Source organism: Xenopus laevis, chromosome 4S, assembly GCF_017654675.1.
Source record: "Xenopus laevis strain J_2021 chromosome 4S, Xenopus_laevis_v10.1, whole genome shotgun sequence".
Classification (NCBI taxonomy): domain Eukaryota; kingdom Metazoa; phylum Chordata; class Amphibia; order Anura; family Pipidae; genus Xenopus; species Xenopus laevis.
The window spans coordinates 87,001,834-87,021,854 of NC_054378.1; the positions used below are offsets into that span (position 1 = coordinate 87,001,834).

Sequence of the window (20,021 nt, forward strand, 5' to 3'; positions counted from 1 at the left end):
TTAGAGGCCTGTTTATCAAATTGCAGTTAGAGCTGTATATCTAGTTGAAGTAACTCTAGAGCAACTAGACTTGCTGATTAATCATTGAAGACATTTCATTATTCATCTGAGCAACTTCTTCAGTTCAACAAACGTAGTTGGCCAGCTTAAATATATTGCAATATATGGACAAACAATCCCTGTTTTGTTTAAAGGGAAGGGCGTTGTAAGGCACAAAATGTCTCAGTGTCTTAAAAATATTGATAATGGGTTGAGTGCAGAGGACTCTTGTATTTGTCTGTATGAATTTTGTGGTCACAGCCTCATTGCACCCCACTGAATGGTTTAATTAAAATTTTTGGTTCCTTATTTGTTATAGCAGTAATAGACCAACATGCAGAAGACTTATTAGAAATACTCTGACAGCTGACATCCTCCAGCTCACAAAATAGTCACTTAGAAAGGTTATTGATGATTTTCTCTCATATTATTGTCATATTGTCCAAGTATGTCCAAGAATAGATGAATCTAGGAATGTAACCTGGGAATGGGTCTTGTGTGTCAAAAGAAATAAGCAGTACATAATCAGAAAGAGAATTATCGAGTATTCAAATGGGCTGCATTTTTCATCTGCTGATTATTAATTGTACAATGTATGGGTGTACATTATTGATGCAATTGTGCACCAATTGATCTAGCAGACCCACCCTTTTTTATTGGGCTCAGTGAATAACATAAGTAAGTGTTGATGTTATTGTTATTACTATTATGAATGAATGAATGAATGAAGCAAACAACTTTGTAAATATTGTAGTGTAAGGAATATTAGTGCACAGGTTCAGAGAACAATATGTGCTTGTATAGTGAGGTATCTTTAGACATTTGATGCTTGAAATGTTTCCTTTGGTTACAAACAGATTTGAGAATGACCATGTCCTGGAGAGAACCATACTCTTTCTCTATAACCTGTTCAGACGTTCTGTCACTGCATCATTCTCACCAAAGTTTAACATGTCATGAAGTTAAATATATTTTCCTTATCATACTAAGACCCATAAAAATCATCTATTTTAATGTGTTTATTGGTAGGAAAGGGCTTTGGGCTGTTCCCTGAAAAGCCTGTTTATACATAAAAAAATGCAAAAATGCAAAATAACTTCTGTATACATCATTGGAATTAGCTACAAGTATTTGCATACATACATATTTTTCCAATTATTATTTGTAGTTTTACTTGCAGTCTTTCTTATTTCCTAAGATTTTTTCGAGGTCTAGTTAACACAATTTTGATTTACTACTTATATTACATCAACAAGGGTCTTTCAAAAGGATCAAACTGTAGAGCTTTATTTGAGCCTAAATTAAAAATAACGTATTTGCAATAGTTATTTGGATTTCCCCAGTGTCAGAGTGGGGGTTCCGGGCCCCCCTCACTCCAGAGCCCCCCCCTACCCCAGCCATGAGGTTCATCCATCACTGAACTCCACTCCACCTTTGTCTTCCCAGCAGGTACCTTGTTGCATGCCTTGTTTTGTCTTTTTGAGGCTGTAATCATGGCCGGGGGGAGGTCAGGGGGTAGCACCCAGGGTATCAGAGGGAGTGAGACTCTTGGGGGCAAATTCACTAAACTTTGCCAGGTGAAGTTTTGACAGGGCGTCGCTAATTCACTAAAATCCGAAGTTGCACTCAGGGAGGCGAAAGGTAGCGAAGTTGCGCTAGCGTTAATTCGTCAAGCAAAGCGAAGTTACACTAGCGATGCCTAATTTGCATATGGCCCCAAGTTAAAGTACAATGGACGTATATGTTGCAGCAAATACATTACACTACACAAGCCGGGAAAGCTTCATAAAATAAAATAGAGTTGTTATTTTGCCCTATACATGTGCCCACTGTATAGTTTAGGTGCCAAATGTAGGGGGAAAGGAGGGTACCCCCAAAACAATTTACAATCTTTTTCAGCCTATCACCCTTCAAAAAGTAAAAGACGCCACCGTTTTTTGGGACTTTTTTGAAGCAAGCCCTATCTACTCTATTGCACTTTGCCTGGTCATAGGTGGCGAACGCAAGTCTGGCGCAAGAGGTAACGTTCAGTTAAATGCGCAAGTTAGTGAATTAGTGTAGTTACGTCCCTTCGCCATATCGCAACTTCGCCTAGTGTAAGGGTGCGAAGTAGCGATAGAGTAGGTCCACTACACCAGCGCCCGTTAGTAAATCGGCATAGTAATGAAATGATGTCACGCTGGCGAATTTGCGCTAGCGTTAGCCGCTTCACGCTTTAGTGAATTTGCCCCTTGTGGTCCATTGTGGTAATGTAATGGACATTAAACAATGAAGAAAGGGTCCAACAACTTGAAAGTAACTCACCAAGTAATGGAAGAGACCCAGGTGCATTGCCGTGAGCCTTCAGCAAAAGGGAGTGGTCACAATCAGGATTTAGTAGAGCAGGTACTCAAATAAAGGAAATCTTCTCCAGGCAGTAGAATTCAGTAAAACTATATTTATTATGTCATCATTAGCTTTACGCGTTTTGTATTATACACACTTAGTCAGAGGCTACATGTAAGCATACCAAATCACAATATTTAAACACAAATGCACCAATCCGATTAACCAATCCACGGACATCATTAATTAAGAGCATACATATAAATTGGGGCAGTGGCCACACCCATATGAGGTAGTGGGTGCCATCTTTATACTCCTTTAGCCTGAAGAATGTAATGGACATTGCCAAGATCCACTTTAAAAGGCATGAAAAAAGAATGAAGATAGAACACATAAAGAGGACACCAGCAAAGAGACTAGTAGAAAATAAATAATTTTCAGCATATCTGGATGCTGAAATAGAACAATAATGAACGATTATAATCAGTGACTAAAATGTGATAGTGTCCACTTGAATTAGTGCATCACCACTGAACAGAGCCAGATGGGTTAGCAGTTGATAATTTATTATAGAAATAGATTCTCTTAGAAAAAACACAATTGGATGAAACAGACATAATACAAAAGCAAGTCTATGTTTACAAGATCTTGCAGAATAAAAAGGTAAACACTTAAAAGGGATTATTTGCCAAGCATGGCACATGGTACAAAGGAAAAACCACCATCATCTTTGCACTTCTGCCTCCTGCCCTGCAGTTAGTATCAGAAGGCACAGCTCTTTGCACTCCCGATAGCTTTTCAAATTAAAGGTCATAACACAGCTACTGTATTTAATTTCAAATGTATGTATTTTTCTAATTTTGGAGCAGCTTAGAAATTACTCTTTTAGAGAGAAATCACATTTATTGTTATAATATATTCCCTAGAAATATTTGCTGTTTGCTATACTGAAAATGATAATAAGAGGTAGCCTTATTAGTTTTAGTTTAGATGTAGTTATTACTATTATTAGTTGTATGATCTTTTTCATGGATGTTTGTCAGTCACTTGTCACAAAATTACTTCTGATTCCTATATGTATGACAATTTTATACTGTAGTGGATAAAGTATAATTATACTCTGGACTCTGGTAATTAAATCCCAGTTGGATCCATATTTTTAAAGCACCAGGCTTCACCCTTCTTCCTTCCAATCAAAAGACAAATATGGCAACCAGAAGCAATATAAAGCCTAAGATTATTAAAGAGGCCATGGAATTGCCACCTGCTTTATCTACAGTCCGGGTTTGCAGAGGCTTCAAAGCACGATCCCATTGAGTAAGGATGGCCTCCCTGGCTTTTGGCCACTTTCCACGGCCAGTTAGCCGATACTGATATGGAGTACAAGGGCCAAAATACACATTCCAAGCAAGCTTAGGATCTGTGAGAAAAAGATTCCGCAAGTTGGGTTTTACACCCAACAACTCTGCAAGTTCATCCATGTATTCCATGTAGTCCACTTGTATTGTGTGACGCTGACTGGCCACATAGCTGTTAAAAACAGACACAAAGATAACATAAGGCTACAGCACAAATATCACAGAAAGGAATAATATCAAGGACAATCACTGTAGACATATGTGAATAGGTGTCAGGTTAGGCTGTACTATAGATCATGGGGCAAATTCCCTAATCGGCGAAAATTCTCCATCGCCATCGCAACATTCGTTAGGACAACGGCAATTCACTAAAGTTCGAAGTTGCTCCCATTAGGGAATCGGCGTAGTTACGAAATGCTGTCCCACTGGCGAATTTTCGCTAGCGTTAGTCACTTCGCCCTTTAGGGAATCTGCCCCCAATGTTGGGGGAAGATGGAAGCATAGTTTAACAATAGCTGCACATGTGAAAGTGAAGTGCTGTTACCAGTAGGAAATCAGATATAATTGCTGACTGATTGCTATAAGTAATAGTAATGATGCAATTTACCATCTTTATTTGGAAATGTCTTTGTGTTCAGCAATATCTCCATTCCTATACAGTATGAAGGGATTAAATCACATGAAGCTGAGCTGCACATTGAAACTCACAAAATGTAATGCAACACACTCATTTACTAACACTAGGAAGAATTCCTTTAGTGGAGTTACCCACAGCTACCAATCAGATTTTTCTACCCACAGCAGGCTGATTAAAACAATTGCCTATATGGATTACTGTACTGAAACTATACATGAAACTTTACCGTTTTTCCATCTCTTCTTTCTTTTTCATGATATCTTCTTTCATGGCACTGACAGAAGGAAGCAGCTTTTCCCCTGAACATAAAATATTATTGATAGAGTACACTTTCTACTTGGTCTATAAGAATTGTACTATGCTTTAACATATCATTTTATAGGGCTATTTTACATCTACAGTTCGCACAACTTGGTCTTCTAATGGTATGATATATACCTATTTTATTTTTTATCCATAAACTACGATGATTTTTTTCTTTTGCATAGAAAGTCCGGCTTGTTTAATTTAAGCAATCCATTTTTTGTTTTATAAGGTCCCAACCTTGGATCTTGAATGTGTTTTATGTTAACTCGCCTGCCTACTTTTGCCAAGTAAATATCTGAAAGATTTTTGTAGGATTACTATCTATTTACTCTTTATAGAGAAAGAAATTTGCCAGGCATAACTACTGAATTTAATCTAGCATATCATTTTATATGCCAAAGATAATCCAAATCCTTTGTCGGAATGTTCCTCTGTGGGCACTGTGTAATAAATTCCACAAACTTTAGCCCAGGTTTTGTAACTTGCTATGGGGTAATAGGTAAGGTGCAAGCGTTGTGGCTGTTCATTGCATTTATTACATTAGTCTTTGTCTGTTTTGTAAATTGGGGCCCAATTTGGTCAGACAGGGAATCTTCTTTCAAAATAGTAGAGTGCCAATATTTTATTATTATAGAGTGTGTTTGTGTTAAACTACTATAAAAGTGTCAATTTGACAGATTAAGAGATATTTTTTACAGGCTTTAAAACTGCATAGTATGCTCAAGTGCACACCCTTGCACCCAAGTACTGCAGTACTGTACCTGCTTTGGTTTGTTACATGGGTTTACAAACGTAAGTGCATGGCACTAAAATGGGTGCAAACTTTAGCATGCATTGTAACTATTCACAAAGGTACTTGCATTCAAACACTTTAAAAACTCATGGTGAGCTACAATTTGTCTATCTATCTTTTTTTAGGAATGGCACAAAACTAAGTGTATGAATGCAAAGGAATCCTGGAATTACCAGCAGCCAAGACTTGATGGCAATGCATCCATGGTCCTGACTCGTGTCTACTTAATCAAACCCTAATTTAGTTAAATATAGTTTTTAAAGCCACATACCAAAAGTGACATCAAATTTGCAAATTATTTGCCAAAACATGTTAATTTGTGTTGTTGTGTTGCCCACAAGTTTTGGCAGATGCTGCTTAATATTATGCTGGAATTCTAGGGTGTAAAAGAATGACAATTATTGTCTGAATTTTGTGTTTTTAACATTGCACTGTGTTTGTAAATTAACCCTCTAGGTTATACTGTAAATAGCCTGACTCCCAAATCTTCCCCTTTTTTTAACTAAAGTAGATTTGTATCCTTTGATGTATAGTTAACACTAACACGGCTCACTAACATTGTACTGAATATTCACTACGTAATTACAATAATTTTACAATTGAGATCACTTACCATTAAAAATTCTAGTGGCAAGGCGGACTTGAAGTTCTGAGATGGGCATTATAGCCCCGAGTGGCTGTATTAAGCCAATGACAGCTAGTGTTTGTTTCTCAAGTTCTGGTAGAAATGTATATTTAAATAAGGACACCTTGTTGTTTTGGACTTTAAGGTCTTCACAAAATGGGAACCCAAATGTGTATCCTGTTGCAAAGACAACCACATCAATGTTTTTCTCAACTGAACCGTCTTCAAAAATGGCATCTGTCTCTGTAAATCGTTTAACGTTGCATTTCACAACTACTGCTCCCGCAATTATTCGGTTTGGAAGGTCATCATTCACCATTGGGTGTTGGCTAAATATTCTAACACAGAAAACAAAAATCATGTATTTTGCAAATGAAAAGTGTATATATATATATATATATATATATATATATATAAAGCAACAAAAACCGCACACAAAGGACTTGTTTAAGTGAAAAAAGATAACCAATTTATTGCGACGTTTCGGCTCCTGTACTTGAGCCTTCTTCTATATATAGAATTACAATTCAACAAAGAAGGTCCGCACTCTCAGGTCTTAAAAATCAAAAATGGTTTATTAAAAAAAGACTAACGTTTCGGCCTCTCTGAGGCCTTTCTCAAAGAAAGGCCTCGGAGAGGCCGAAACGTTAGTCTTTTTTTAATAAACCATTTTTGATTTTTAAGACCTGAGAGTGCGGACTTTCTTTGTTGAATTGTAATTCTAAATATTTTGGACACTGCACCCAGGCACGCTTATACCATGTTACGTGATCGCTGACTTCTCCATGGATCGTTATATATATATATATATATATATATATATATATATATATATATATATCTCCCACCCTTCCCAGCTATAGTCAGGTGATCCCACTGGTGTCTAATAAAAGGGCAGCCAAGTTTGGGAGTTTTACTTTGAAAGCAGCAAGTAAGTTGCAGGTAAAACCTAGTCCCTTTGTAAAATGTATAATGAAGCAATAGAATTCTTAATGAATCAGATAAAATTGAGCATAGGACTGGCCAGATATGGGATGACTTTGACGTAGTTGGCCAGCTTAAATATATTGCAATATATGGACAAACAATCCCTGTTTTGTTTAAAGGGTAAGGCATTTTTCAGTAGCAGTATGCACAAAATGTCTCTGTCTTAAATATATTGATAATGGGTTGAGTGCAGAGGACTCTTGTATTTGACTATATATATATATATATATATCTATATATAGATATATCTAGATATATATCTCTATATATATATATATATATATATATATATATACATATATATATATATATATATATATTTATATATATATATATGGTGCGCAATATTATGTGACAGCAAGCCTGTGATTAAAATGTGTTTAAAATTGAGCAAGAATCTGGCCTCTTCTACCCTTGGTCTCTTTAGACACTATAAATTCTTCACAGAAGGTCTAATCAAATTAAGAGCATAAAGGTCAAAACATACTATGCTGAGGATGAGTGAAAGTACTGTTTGCTGCTTAAACAACCTGAGAGGAGGATCACACAATTTTTAACCAGTTGGTTCTTATGTAGTTAAGTAAGAAAAGCATGCACAATGAATATGTAGAAATACAGAATGAAAATCGTTACCTATGATTAGGCTTTAAGCCGTAATTAGCATGATCAAACCGTCTGTTAACCGTAGACTCCCCGATCCAGTTCAACACTGATATGGGTAAAGCATTCTTGAGAGTGTTCAGGAAGCGTGTGAGATTCAGCATGTCTATGGGATAACCATAGTCTGAAACACGATTCAGAATCCAGGATCCTTTTCTGGTGCTAAGAAACACCTACAAATAAACACAATCGGAGTTCAGCAAAATATCACGAAGCCTTATTTGTATGCATTTAATTGATTCATGGTAAAATAATTATCAGTTTCAGTGTTTTTGCAGGTGACCACTGCTAGCTAAAATACCTTGAAATAGCTATATATTTAGGTGAATCTGCTAATGAGTCTGAAATTTGCAAACTATGTAGAACAATTACAGTTAAATGGGAACAGAATAACTCAGAAGAATCTCAAGGCATCATCCCATTATTGGGAAGATTCCAGGGCCTGTGTTTCAGCAGCAAGAGGCCCAAGTTAGCAATCACTATGATTTTGAATATGCAATGTAGTAGTTTTAGAGGCTCAAACCTGGGATGCAGTCCTGCTAAGTTCCACTGCAATGTCTCCACCAGAATTACCAATTCCAATAACGATCACATTTTTCCCACTAAACGATTCTGGGTTCTTATAATCACGGCTATGAAAATACTGTCCTTTGAATATCTCAATACCTATCAAGAAAGAAAATAGATGTAAACGCTCTCTCTCTCTTAAAGGGGTTGTTCATCTTCCAAACACTTTTTTATCCGAGTTGTTTTCTGATTGTTCACCATATTTCAACAAAAGACTTTTTTTAAATTGCTTTTTTTGCCGTTTCCCCAAAATTCTAGTGTCTCACTCTGGCAGCCCAGTGATCCAGGGAGCATTCTGAACAATTTGCTACATTTGGTTGATTTCTCCGCAGTATATGTAGGATATTAGCAACTATTGTATCGATACTAAGCTTCCTTTAATGAAAATCAGGGATTCTGGTCAGCAGGGCCAAAGATAGAAAATATATCAACTAAATGTATCAATTTAAAACAGTTAAAGAGTTGGCGACCCCCCCCAAGCTAATTTAGAAGGGGTTAAATGAAACTTTACACTTCAATTTCAAGAAAAGAGCCACAAATATCATCATACTTTTAATGCATCTTCAAAATTTAGGGCCTTATTTTAAAAATCCGGATTTTTCGGACTATTTGAATAATAAGTCCGACCAAACTTGAATCCACTATTGGACCTTTTTTAGTATTAAAAAAGCACAATTTAATCGGATCAGAGGACAAACCCCGAAAAAATCAAAGCAAAAATCCGAATCGTATGATTTTTTCAGAGTTTTTTCCAGAATCGCTAAATCTTTTTCTGGCTTTTTCCCAAAAAGCCCACATTTTTCAGATTTTTGCCCAAAAAGTCAGAAATAGTCGAATTTCCAGGGCTAATTCCAGCACAGACCAAAGGAACTTCCAAATAAGATAGGAACCTCTCCCATTAACTTATAAACAAACTCTGTAGGTCTGAGAGGCCGGAGTTTTGGATTCGGATTTTATGTTAAAAAAAAAAAACTTGAATTTTTCGAGTTTTTGGCATTCAGACTTTATTAAATAACCCTCTTGATTTCTGATGATTTCTGCAAAACAAAACATTACAGTACTTTGAAATCTAATAACTTCAGACTTATTAATAATTCGCTGAACATTAGCAACTTTAAATACTGTTAAACGTTATGCACTTAAACTCAACCTTATCAGTGACTGGGAGATTACCTGGAAATGAATCCAGAGGAAGATGAGCATTTGTATGGTGTCCAGTGCAAACAAGCACAGCATCATAAATAGCAGCCTCCTGGTTTCCTTCTTTTTCAGTGACAACTTCCCATTGTCCAGTCGTTGCAAAATCTGGACATTTTTTAATACTATGAACTGAGGTCTGGTAAAGAAAAAAAACATTATATTAGGTAAATATTTAGTACTTAAGATTTTATTTAGGCCATATCTGTACCTATTTCTCCCTTTAGATGTGCCTATGACCAGGCATTTCAGCTTTTAGGTGCTTTGCATGGTACCAACTCACCTTAAAAATATCTTGCCACTTAGCTTATCAGTTCATTAATCATAATGATTCCTATTGATTGTACTTTAACAAGTATTGCTTATTTATACACAACCTATACAACCAAGAGTCAGTCTATTTCAGTGTCACCAGATGGCAGCAAAAGGAACGATAACATTGAGTTTATATTGCTGTTCATTAAGGCAGTGGTACATGATGACACAGACAGATATTCCAATAGCAAATCTTACCTAATTTATAAAAGAGTTTTTGTAATAGCTTTATATTTTATGCCATTATTGGAGCACCCCTGTGTAGATGGGAGAACCATGCAGAAAAGCACACGCTAAGACTATGTCAGTGTTAGTTGCTTTTAGAAATCCAACAGCGTAGCATTACATTTTGCATACAGCTATCAGATCTCCCCCAATAACTCGTCTTGGTAATCCGTGGCGGAGCCCACTCCGGCACGGCGTCTCGTTGTTGGTCGCAAGCTCTCGCGAGATTTCGCCAACTCGCCCGAAGCTTGAATCGGAAAAGACGATTTACTCACGTACTGAGCGCTGACCATGTCATGTCATTTGTAATTTCAGTGCGGCTTTATTACAGCATACAGTGCTTTACATGCAGTGGGTGTGTAGAAAAATCCTAACCCACTGCATGTAAAGCACTGTATGCTGTAATAAAGCCGCACTGAAATTACACAAGGCGTCCCTTGACATGACTTGGTCAGCGCTCAGTACGTGAGTAAATTGTCTTTTGCTCCACCAATAACTACATATATACAGAAAATCCCACAGTATCAGAGTGTTTGCACATATACTGAATATATATATATATATATATATATATATATATATATATATATATATATATATATATATATATATAGGCAGTGATTCAACGGCACTCACCACTCCAAAGTTAAAGCTGGGTGCTAACCAGAGTATAATAACAAATTGGCAGTCATGAAAGCACTCACAGCAGTTTTCTTCAATACTAAGTATTGAAGAAAACTGCTGTGAGTGCTTTCATGACTGCCAATTTATATATATATATATATATATATGAGATGACGCCTACCATGTACTGTATCATTTTCTTGAGTACAAATATTAACAAAGCAAGCATGCAGATATGATGGCTACCTCAAGCATGATACCTTTCATACAACAAAATTTTCAGGGCCCCCTGGACCTCGCCCTTACAAGTTAAAAAAAATTGGGGCCCCAATATTTTTTAAAAAAACATTAGTGACATGGGCATATAGAATAATGGAATAAAACATTGGTGGCCAGGGGATTTAAAAAAAAACAAAAAAACACACAAATTGGTTTTCAGTAGAATTGAACTCATGGCTTCAGGACTTCAACTTCGCCTCCTTTCGTGACTTTGGGTCTTTTTGCCACTTCTGGACTTCGGTTTCGGCTGTTTTCATGAGTTTTGTGTCTTTTCACCGATTTGGGACTTCAGCTTCGGCTATTTTCGTGGCTTCAGGTCTTTTCGCCACTTCGGGAGTTCGGCTTTGGCTCTTTTCGCCACTTCTGGACTTCGGCTGTTTGGCTTTTCGGCACATCCTCATTTTGGCTGTTCGGGAATTCGGAAATGGCGGCACGGCTTCGGCGCTGTCAAAGGGGGCTCAGCTCTTTTGAAAGTGCAGCACTGCCTGGACCCCCTTGAGGTCAGCCTTTATACATTACATTTTTGGCTAACCAACTATATTAGAAAGATGTTTTTTTTGCACAGCCTATCTATTTATCCAGTTTTTACTTATTTCTGATATGTAATTAAACCCATACATAGAAAAATCCTGTGGATTTCAACTGTTACATAGGTAACAAAAATGAGTTAGTATTCAAAAGCATTATGTGAAAATGTGTTCATAAATATAAACATGCATCACATAAAACACATCCAGTTACCTTGAAGTGGATGTACTTTAACAGCTGGAAATGCTCAGCATACATTCTGAAATAGCTGAAAATTTTGGAATTGTGCATGAAGTTGGGGTAATCTTCTGGAATGGGAAAGTCACTGTAGCACATCATTTCCTTGGAGGTGTTAATAATAACAGATTTGTAGATACTGGCTCTGCCATCCTCTGGGTCACCCTAAATCAGTACAAAGAAACACGGTCAAGTACCAATGTACTTGATTGGAAGTCATGCATGTATAATTTTCTAAGGAGGAAAAAACAAACAATTTAATTTAAATTTTTATCATTTATCATTGCACCACTGCAAAACTTTTATATCGTGAAAATGTAACAGCATTTGAGTTTACAGTAAATGTTAAATAAGCAGTGTTTTTCTCTTACGTTGAATCTCCAAAGTCCACCAATGTCATTGGTTCTTTCGAAGCAAGTGGGCTCCAAACCCTCATCCAGGCAAGTTTTAATCGCAACCAAACCACTTGTTCCTGCTCCTATCACAGCAACCTTTTTGGCCATTGTCCCCTATGAAAAGAAAAAGAAACCTTTGTTAAAATGACTGTTCTGCTCCAGTCCAGTATTACAAAGCATTTACATCACATTTCTCATTTGAAACCTAAAACAGTACACAGTGACAGATGAGGTAGCTTTACATTCCTAGGGAATTCTATGCATAACTTGTCAATGGGAACCACTTGTAGTCTAAGGCTCACTCCTCTCCTGGAAGTACCAAGAAGTGGTGCTGACTGATTTTCAATTGGAGACAAAGAGCAAGTAGAGAGGTTACTTGTTTACCCAGTATAGAAGCAGTGAGAGGATATATAGCATTTGATGCCTTTGAACAGTCGCCTCTTTGTGTTCCTGTGCAGATCAAACTTTGTAAAGATTGGTCACAATAAGGCATCATTATCTCCACAGTTGTACAAAAGCCCTTTGACTAATGTTCCACAATGTAAAAACATACTGCACTCTTTCTGGAGTTACCTTCTTTAGTCAGACCTTATCAGTAACTACTACTATATTGCCCCAAGACCTGCAGTCCCCCACACCACCCTCTCCGCTGGTGAGTGTGCACATATGTGAGCTAGACATTTGCAGGCGCACTGGGGACTTGAGGCTGGAGATTAAAACAACTGTTAAATCTCCTGCACACCAAGTTCCAAGTGGTCTGGGAATTTATACACAAGTGGCCCAGGACTTTGTGGCCTTCCTACAGATCCAGACCTGATTAAATGAATATAAACTCAGTTAAAGTAAATGGCCACTTCAGTGGTTCATTATTTGTATTTATTTAGGGATTTGTCTAATGAAAATATTTGATTTTCCCTCTAGTGCCTGTAAACGTGTTACTGGCTCAACTTGCAGTTTCAGGCTATGGCAATTAAGACCTTTGATCGCTGCTACTTGTTATGGTGATCAAAAGGTTGGAGGCACTTAAAAAGAAAGCATAGGCATTGTCTGTATTCTGCTTCTTCTGCATCAAGCCCACTGCACTCTATTCATATAAAATAACAGGTGGGAATACATTGGCGGCCAAATGCAATCAGTGTGTTTATATGCAGGTTCCTTTAATGAATGGTGTTGATTGTGCAACTACAGAATTGCAATTGTGATTGTTAAATGAGTCCCACAGTGTGTAGGAGATATAAATGCCAAAAGGCTCCTCACAGAAAAATGCCATGGAATCAGACATGTCAACTCCCTCCACTTTCACCATGAGATAACTGGTTTGGTCTTCCTCCCTCTGGTCTCCTGTCACCACTGTTCCCATCAGCTTAGATCTCACCTTAGTTGACCATTAAGTCATATATTTGGATTGATTGGCTGCTATTTCATTGTAAGCTCTCTTCATCCATTCTGTATCAGTGTTGAAACATAACCTGTATATATTCCTACTGTACAGGTCTGGTCGATATGCCAAATAAATGAACTGAGCATGCTAGCAATATACACTGATGTCTGCAGACAAAGTTTCAGTTTTCTCCTGCCTCCCCTGTGTGACACTGTTATCAGGTCAATACAATTTATCACACCTCAACCCTGGAAACAGTTCTAATTAGACTATTCTCCACAAAATACCTCCCACGCTCATGTAGAAGTCAATGGCAGAGGTCCTTCAAACTATTTGAAGATGCTAATAGAAGCGATGAGCCAAATTTTTGCCAAGTTTTGCTTCGACAATGAGGCCCCATACACTCCAATGGGAGGAAAAAATGTTGCGTGTCCAAAAAAAATTGACGCACAAAAGTCGAGTTTTGTTTTCGGAGGAAAACTAGATTCAAATTTGATTGGAGTTTTTGGGTCGTGACTATTTTAAACGTTCACATTTTTCATAAATAACTTACCATATGAAGTGTGAATACAATTTATTAGAGAAATTCACATCACTCTAAAGTTTGACCTTTGATAAATAACCCCCTGAGTTTCATTCACTTGGTCATTGCTTGCACCTTTCACTACACTGTAAACAACACGTACATACCTTGCTCAGGCACTTCTGGAATAGTACAGCAATGATACTTCCTACTTGTCAGCTTGCAAGACCTTCTGTGTGTGAACTTTTAACTGCTTATTCTGTGTTACTAAGCAAGGGGCACGTTCTTTTTCCTCACAGCTTACTGCTCATGCAGGGTTTTCCAGCACTAAAGAAGTTATGGGCTGTGTGTGAGGCCAGTTGAAAGGGACAGCCCTTATTTTCCTAAGCCAATCACAGGCAGAGAGGCAAAGGACATATTTGTAAGAACAGCAACAAAACGGACATTTAGCACTGTACAAACCCAGCAGTGCACAATACTCTTAACACAGACAGCAAATATGACCAAAAATGTGCTGCCTGCATATAACATATAACACATAACTGTAACAATGGCTACAGCACATACAGAATAGTCATACTGTATTAACACCAGACATGTGCACCTCCACCACAAAGCTAACATATTTCTGCTACGTTTGAACGTCACTCTTTTGAAATGAGATAATAAATGAATTGTGGCATGTTAAAAGTAGCAATTTAAAATGAGAAAGAAAATGGCATTTCCTAGTTTAATACTGTGTGAGAAAATAACTTGCAAATTTAAGAAATATATATATTTTTCAAGACCTGCTTGATGTGGACTTATTTTGTCACAATATAGTGATTTTCTAATAAGAGGGGTTGATACACACACTCTGCATTAACACATACAAAAAAGCAGGGGCATGTTTACTAACATTGGAGATATATATCTGGAGAGATTTTTATGGAGATGTTGCCCATGGCAACTAATCAGCAATTAAATTTAAACAGCCACCTATAAGTTAGAAAACAAAAGCAAAGATCTGCTGCTATGGGCAACATCTCCAAAAATCTCTCCAGATATTTATCTCCAATGTTAGTAATTTGCAGGGTCACCAACACACATTGTTTACAAAAAGCAAAATATATGCACATATGTGTTCCCATTAAGGACTAAAATGACATTCCCATCAACCGACAAAAAAAACCTTAGCATTCACAACTGACGTGAGCCCAGAGGCACTATAAAAACAAGGGAATGTTTACCTACGGGGGTCAACTAGAATCACACAGCTATATGCTAAATTGGCTGGAATTCTAGGGAACTATAAGGCGGGTACTACTTTGTCATTGGATACAACTTAAATAGCCCTCAGAGGGTAGTTTTACAAGTTCTTAATCAGTTTAGAACTTGTGTATCCAGAATAACCAGAAACGGATCCAGTTACAAATTCCAATTTCTAATGTTTTTAAAGTGATGAGTTTCAGATAACTACAAGGATAGACCATTACAGGTAAACATACAGTTTTCTTTTTACAGGTGTGAGTGCATGAACCTAGGCTATAGGTAATACCAAGATCTCCCTCCTATGGAAAACAAAGGTTGATGGGTAAAGGCATGATTTATTTATTTTAGAGTAACAACTCCAAGTATGAAGCTGTGCCAAGTCAAAATATTTTTTATCATGATCCTCAGTTCAGGACAATACAAGTGAGAGAATAGGAAGGGCTTGTGACACTTACATTATTTCTGTGAAGCCAGTGGTTGAGGGTTATGAACCGTGCACAAAAAGTGCAGCATGCCACCTTATTGTGTTTGGGCTGCTGGCAATACAGCCAGGGGTGCAGAAGATGACAGGTGTAATTTCTGCCAATATGTTTAAGGGACAGGGCAAGTGCCTATGCAAAGCCTGTTATTTTGCTTGCTCACTGTAATGCTGCCTGTGGGTATTAAGCTGTGGCTAAACAGAAACAATACTTGGTAACTTCCTTTAAAGGGCATGTAAAGTCTAAAATAGAATAAGGCTAGAAATGCTGTATTTTGTATACTAAATATAAACATGAACTTACTGCACCACAAGCCTAATCAAACAAATAATTTATGCTTTCAAAGTTGGCTACAGGGGGTCACCATCTTGTAACTTTGTTAAACATCTTTGCAAGACCAAGACTGTGCACATGCTCAGTGTGGTCTGGGATGCTTAGGGATCATCCTAAACAAAGCTTGAGTTCTGCATGGCTTGGAAGTAAGACAGGGGCTCCCCCTGCTGTTCATAAGTATGATTGTTTCCCTGCTCAGCAGTTAGGGACCATCTGACAATTCCTATCCGCAGCAGTAAATGAAGGGAGAATTTCACTGCATACAGTCAGGTTTCTTATAAAAACGGTACACATTTTTTAATTAAAGTATATTGGACATAGGATTCTTTTTCATTAAAGAAAGTAAAAATGGGATTTTATTTTTTTGCCTTTCATGCCCTTTAAAATGTTAAGGGGATTTAGCTGTGCAGTGTCTCAACAAGATACTGTCTTAAATTGCCACCGGATCTGATAAATATAAATGTAGGTATCAAAAAAATTGCATAAAAATATTAAATTCATCTACCAACATCAAACTGAAGCACACAATATGTTGAAAAGTGATCACAATCATATGTATCAACTTTGATAAATGATTTAGATCATATATATATCTTACCTTGTATTAATACGTTTTTACTCTAGTCGATTGTTGTTCGTTTAAAGTCTAACATAACCAGTATCTGCCTTTTTTCATTGCAGCGTTATCTGATGCTGTGACTTACGTAAGTAACCTTTATACAGAGTAACCAAGGAGATAATGATAGTTTTTATGAAGAACAAGATAAGGGTTGATTAAAAACCTGGGTAGTTCTGGGAGCTTTAGTCTCAACAACATCTAATGGAGTCACAATGTTAAAAGTGAAAAAGTCTGGCAATAAACAGGCTTTATTATACATAGGAAACTGCATTTTCAGATGTCTTGCCACCTACAGTATACTTTAACAGTTTTTAGGTTATGGTGCACCTTGTGTTTGTTGACATGAGATTCATCATACTGCCCAGTAGGGGACCTTCTGAACATTAATGTAACTGCTTCTATTTGGGCACACAAGTCTATTGGATCTCTTTGTACTGCTGTCATGAAGCACAGATTAAACATACTGTACTCTTGGGGATTATGCAGCAAATGCATGCACAAACTCAAAAATATAGAAGCTAATAGTCTCACTAATAAAACAAAAGTGGGGTTGTCTTCACAAAGAGTCAATCCTGAGCTTAAAGTGGCTATTCTATAATATACTTTTAGCATGTTATAGAATGGTAACTTTTAAGCAACTTTTCAACAGGCCATCATATTTTCTTTTCTAATGGGGTCACTGACACCATCTAAAAAACAAATGCTGCTTTGTTTTTGCTACCTTTTATTACTTATCTTTCTATTCAGGCCCTCTCCATATCCCAGTCTCTTTTGTAAACCAGTGCATGGTTGCTAGGGTAATTTGGACACTAGCAACTCAATTGCTGAAATTGCAAACTAAAGCGCTGCTGAATATAAAGCTAAGTAACTCAAAAACCATAAAATATTTTTAAAAAAATGAAAACCAATTGCAATTTTTCTCAGACTATGACTCCCTACATCATACTTAAAGTTAATTTAAAGGTGAATATCCCCTTTCAGGTTCAGCCCAGTGTCAAACATTCTACTTTATAAAACATATTTTCAACATTTTGTACATCTAGTCTACTTTTTATGCTGCCGGTAATATGGGAGAGTTATCTCTTCTTTTTTCACTGAGGTTCATGGCAGGGTTGCATTTTATTTATAAAACTCCTCTATGTTGTGGTCTTTCTTTATGGTATAGGATTATTTTTCTGAATTGTTCCTATGGAAAATACAATTAACCTCTTTGGTTACCAAGCAACATTGCTTAATATTGGGTTTAATGTTTATCTACAGCAACAATATCCAGCACCACAGTGGTTCACACATTAACCTCTTCAAGCACTGGCTGCTGGAAATATGGAGTATAGCTAATAGATGCTAATACCCTTACCTTCTTGTAGCGCCATAGTGAGGTTCCTAAAGTACCCCTTTCTTGAATAGAATCATAAACTATACTGGTAAGTTGTACGAGGTGCCATATGTAGGACCATAACACAAGGTTATGGTCCATAAGTATGTGTCAGAAAATGTATGAAAATACATAATTATTACAGGTACAGGATCCATTATTCAGAAAGCTCCTGATAACAGAAAGGCTATCTCCCATAGACTCTATTTGATCCAAATAATCCAAATATTTCAAAATTATTTCCTTTTTCGCTGTAATAATAAAACAGTACGTTGTACATAATCCAAACTAAGATATCATATAATACTTATTGAAAGCAGAAATAGCCTATTGGGTTTATTTAATGTTCACATGATTTTCTAGTAGACTTAAGGTATGAAGATTCAAATTAAGGAAAGATCCCTTATCTGGAAAGGCCCATATCCCAAGCATTCTGTATAACAGGTCAGATAGCTGTATTTTGTTTACCTGTCAATGAACCATATCTCTTAAACTTCAATTCTAAACCTAAACCCAAAAGACTTCTAAGCATGAAATAACAAATAGTACTCCAATGACTTTATGTAAAGAATGACAAATATCCAGGTAAATACATTTTATTTACACATTTTTTGAGCACACAATGGACCCTGGTGACCAGGCCCCCTTAATTAGGGGTCAGGGTCCAATTCAATAAACCAGGAATGTTTGCAAGGTTGAGTTCGTAAGGTGGAACTAATTTAGTACCAGTCTTTAGTGACACCTTGTGGTCATTTTTAATTATTTTGAAACAATAACATAAGTAACACTGGAGTTTGCAAAAATGAGAATGATACTTATTAATGAATTAATGATTGTTTACTTCAGATTTGTATACTGTAAATAGATAGATAGATAGATAGATAGATAGATAGATAGATAGATAGATAGATAGATAGATAGATGATAGATTTCATTGACCAGCTCTCATTTATTAAGATCTGTGTGAAGGTGGCAAATTTTTCTTGGTGCAAAATAACTTTTTTTGTAGTAAGAAGTTTTATTACGTACACCACAAGCAATGATCAAGCAAGCAATTCTATTGGTGGGTAAGTCACTGTGTAAAACAAAGACTAACTATGCACACAGGAAAAATAGTTTGAGCTGGGGAAAAAATATATGTGTATTCATGATTTTGTTTGTTTCCTTGATCTGCATTTTTTGGTATGACCATGTATGACCATGTATCTGCAATTCCTACTATAATACTAGTACTATAATACTATTTGCTATAACCAGGACAGACACAAACTTAATTAAATTCCCCTAAGAGAATCAAAAGTGAAGTAATTTTTATTTTTTTCCTCTGGCTTCTAACAGGCTCATTTTGCTTCCTTTCTTCCTTTCTTCACTGGATTAGTGCATCTTGTGTGTTTTATCGATTTATTTTATTTTTTTATCTTTTTATAATAAATAATTGTTAATATTATGATATGAATGAAATATTGTTGGTTTTCAAATGCAGATATGTGGTAAGTATTGATGGGAGAGTTAAAGGAATAGTGGTGATATGACCCTGCCATCCCAGAATTTGTATCCCTGAATTTGTATTCCATGTTCAAGCCATAATCCCTCTAGACCAGGGATCCCCAACCTTTTGAGCCCGTGAGCAACATTCAGAAATAAAAGGAGTTGGGGAGCAACGCTAGAATGAAAAATGTTCTTGGGATGCCAAATAAGTGCTGTGATTGGCCATTTAGTAGCCCTTATGTGGATTGTCAACCTAAATTAAGGCTCTGTTTGGCAGGACACCTGGTTTTTATGAAACCAAAACTTGCCTCCAAGCCTGGAATTCAAAAATAAGCCCCTGCTTTGAGACCACTGGGAGCAACATCCAAGAGGTTGGAGAGCAACATGTTGCTCACGAGCTACTGGTTGGGGATCACTGCTCTAGACTACCAGAAGCTGGGTTGTTGCTCACTCTATAAAAATACTAGCAACCCAA

At 36.8% G+C, this 20,021-nt stretch overlaps 1 protein-coding gene across 2 annotated transcripts; it reads right to left on the reverse strand.

Annotated features, from left to right (window-relative positions):
* Positions 1-2,461: 2,461 nt before the first annotated feature.
* On the reverse strand, positions 2,462-16,724 carry LOC108715678 (flavin-containing monooxygenase 5). 2 transcript variants are annotated; one of them, XM_041561536.1, is made up of 9 exons: positions 16,663-16,724; positions 12,074-12,211; positions 11,679-11,867; positions 9,471-9,633; positions 8,254-8,396; positions 7,704-7,903; positions 6,072-6,421; positions 4,586-4,658; positions 2,462-3,894 (listed from the first exon to the last, which is right to left on the reverse strand). In XM_041561536.1, exons 2-9 carry the CDS (start codon positions 12,203-12,205, stop codon positions 3,558-3,560), a joined length of 1,587 nt encoding a protein of 528 aa, XP_041417470.1. In that variant the 5' UTR covers positions 12,206-12,211; positions 16,663-16,724; the 3' UTR covers positions 2,462-3,557. The 2 variants fall into 2 exon arrangements, with proteins under 2 accessions (XP_041417470.1, XP_018116545.1); XM_018261056.2 differs by lacking the exon at positions 16,663-16,724 and adding an exon at positions 14,169-14,340.
* Between the last annotated feature and the right edge of the window lie 3,297 nt (positions 16,725-20,021).

What these genes read in the sequence shown, in the direction of transcription:
- LOC108715678 (XM_041561536.1), bottom strand. Translation starts at nt 12,205, where the DNA reads ATGGCCAAAAAGGTTGCTGTGATAGGAGCAGGAACAAGTGGTTTGGTT. An exon ending in TCCTCTGGATTCATTTCCAG is followed by an intron (nt 8,397 to 9,470) that starts GTAATCTCCCAG and finishes CTTTCTTGATAG; the next exon opens with GTATTGAGATATTCAAAGGA. An exon ending in GGCTTAAAGCCTAATCATAG is followed by an intron (nt 6,422 to 7,703) that starts GTAACGATTTTC and finishes TTTCTGTGTTAG; the next exon opens with AATATTTAGCCAACACCCAA.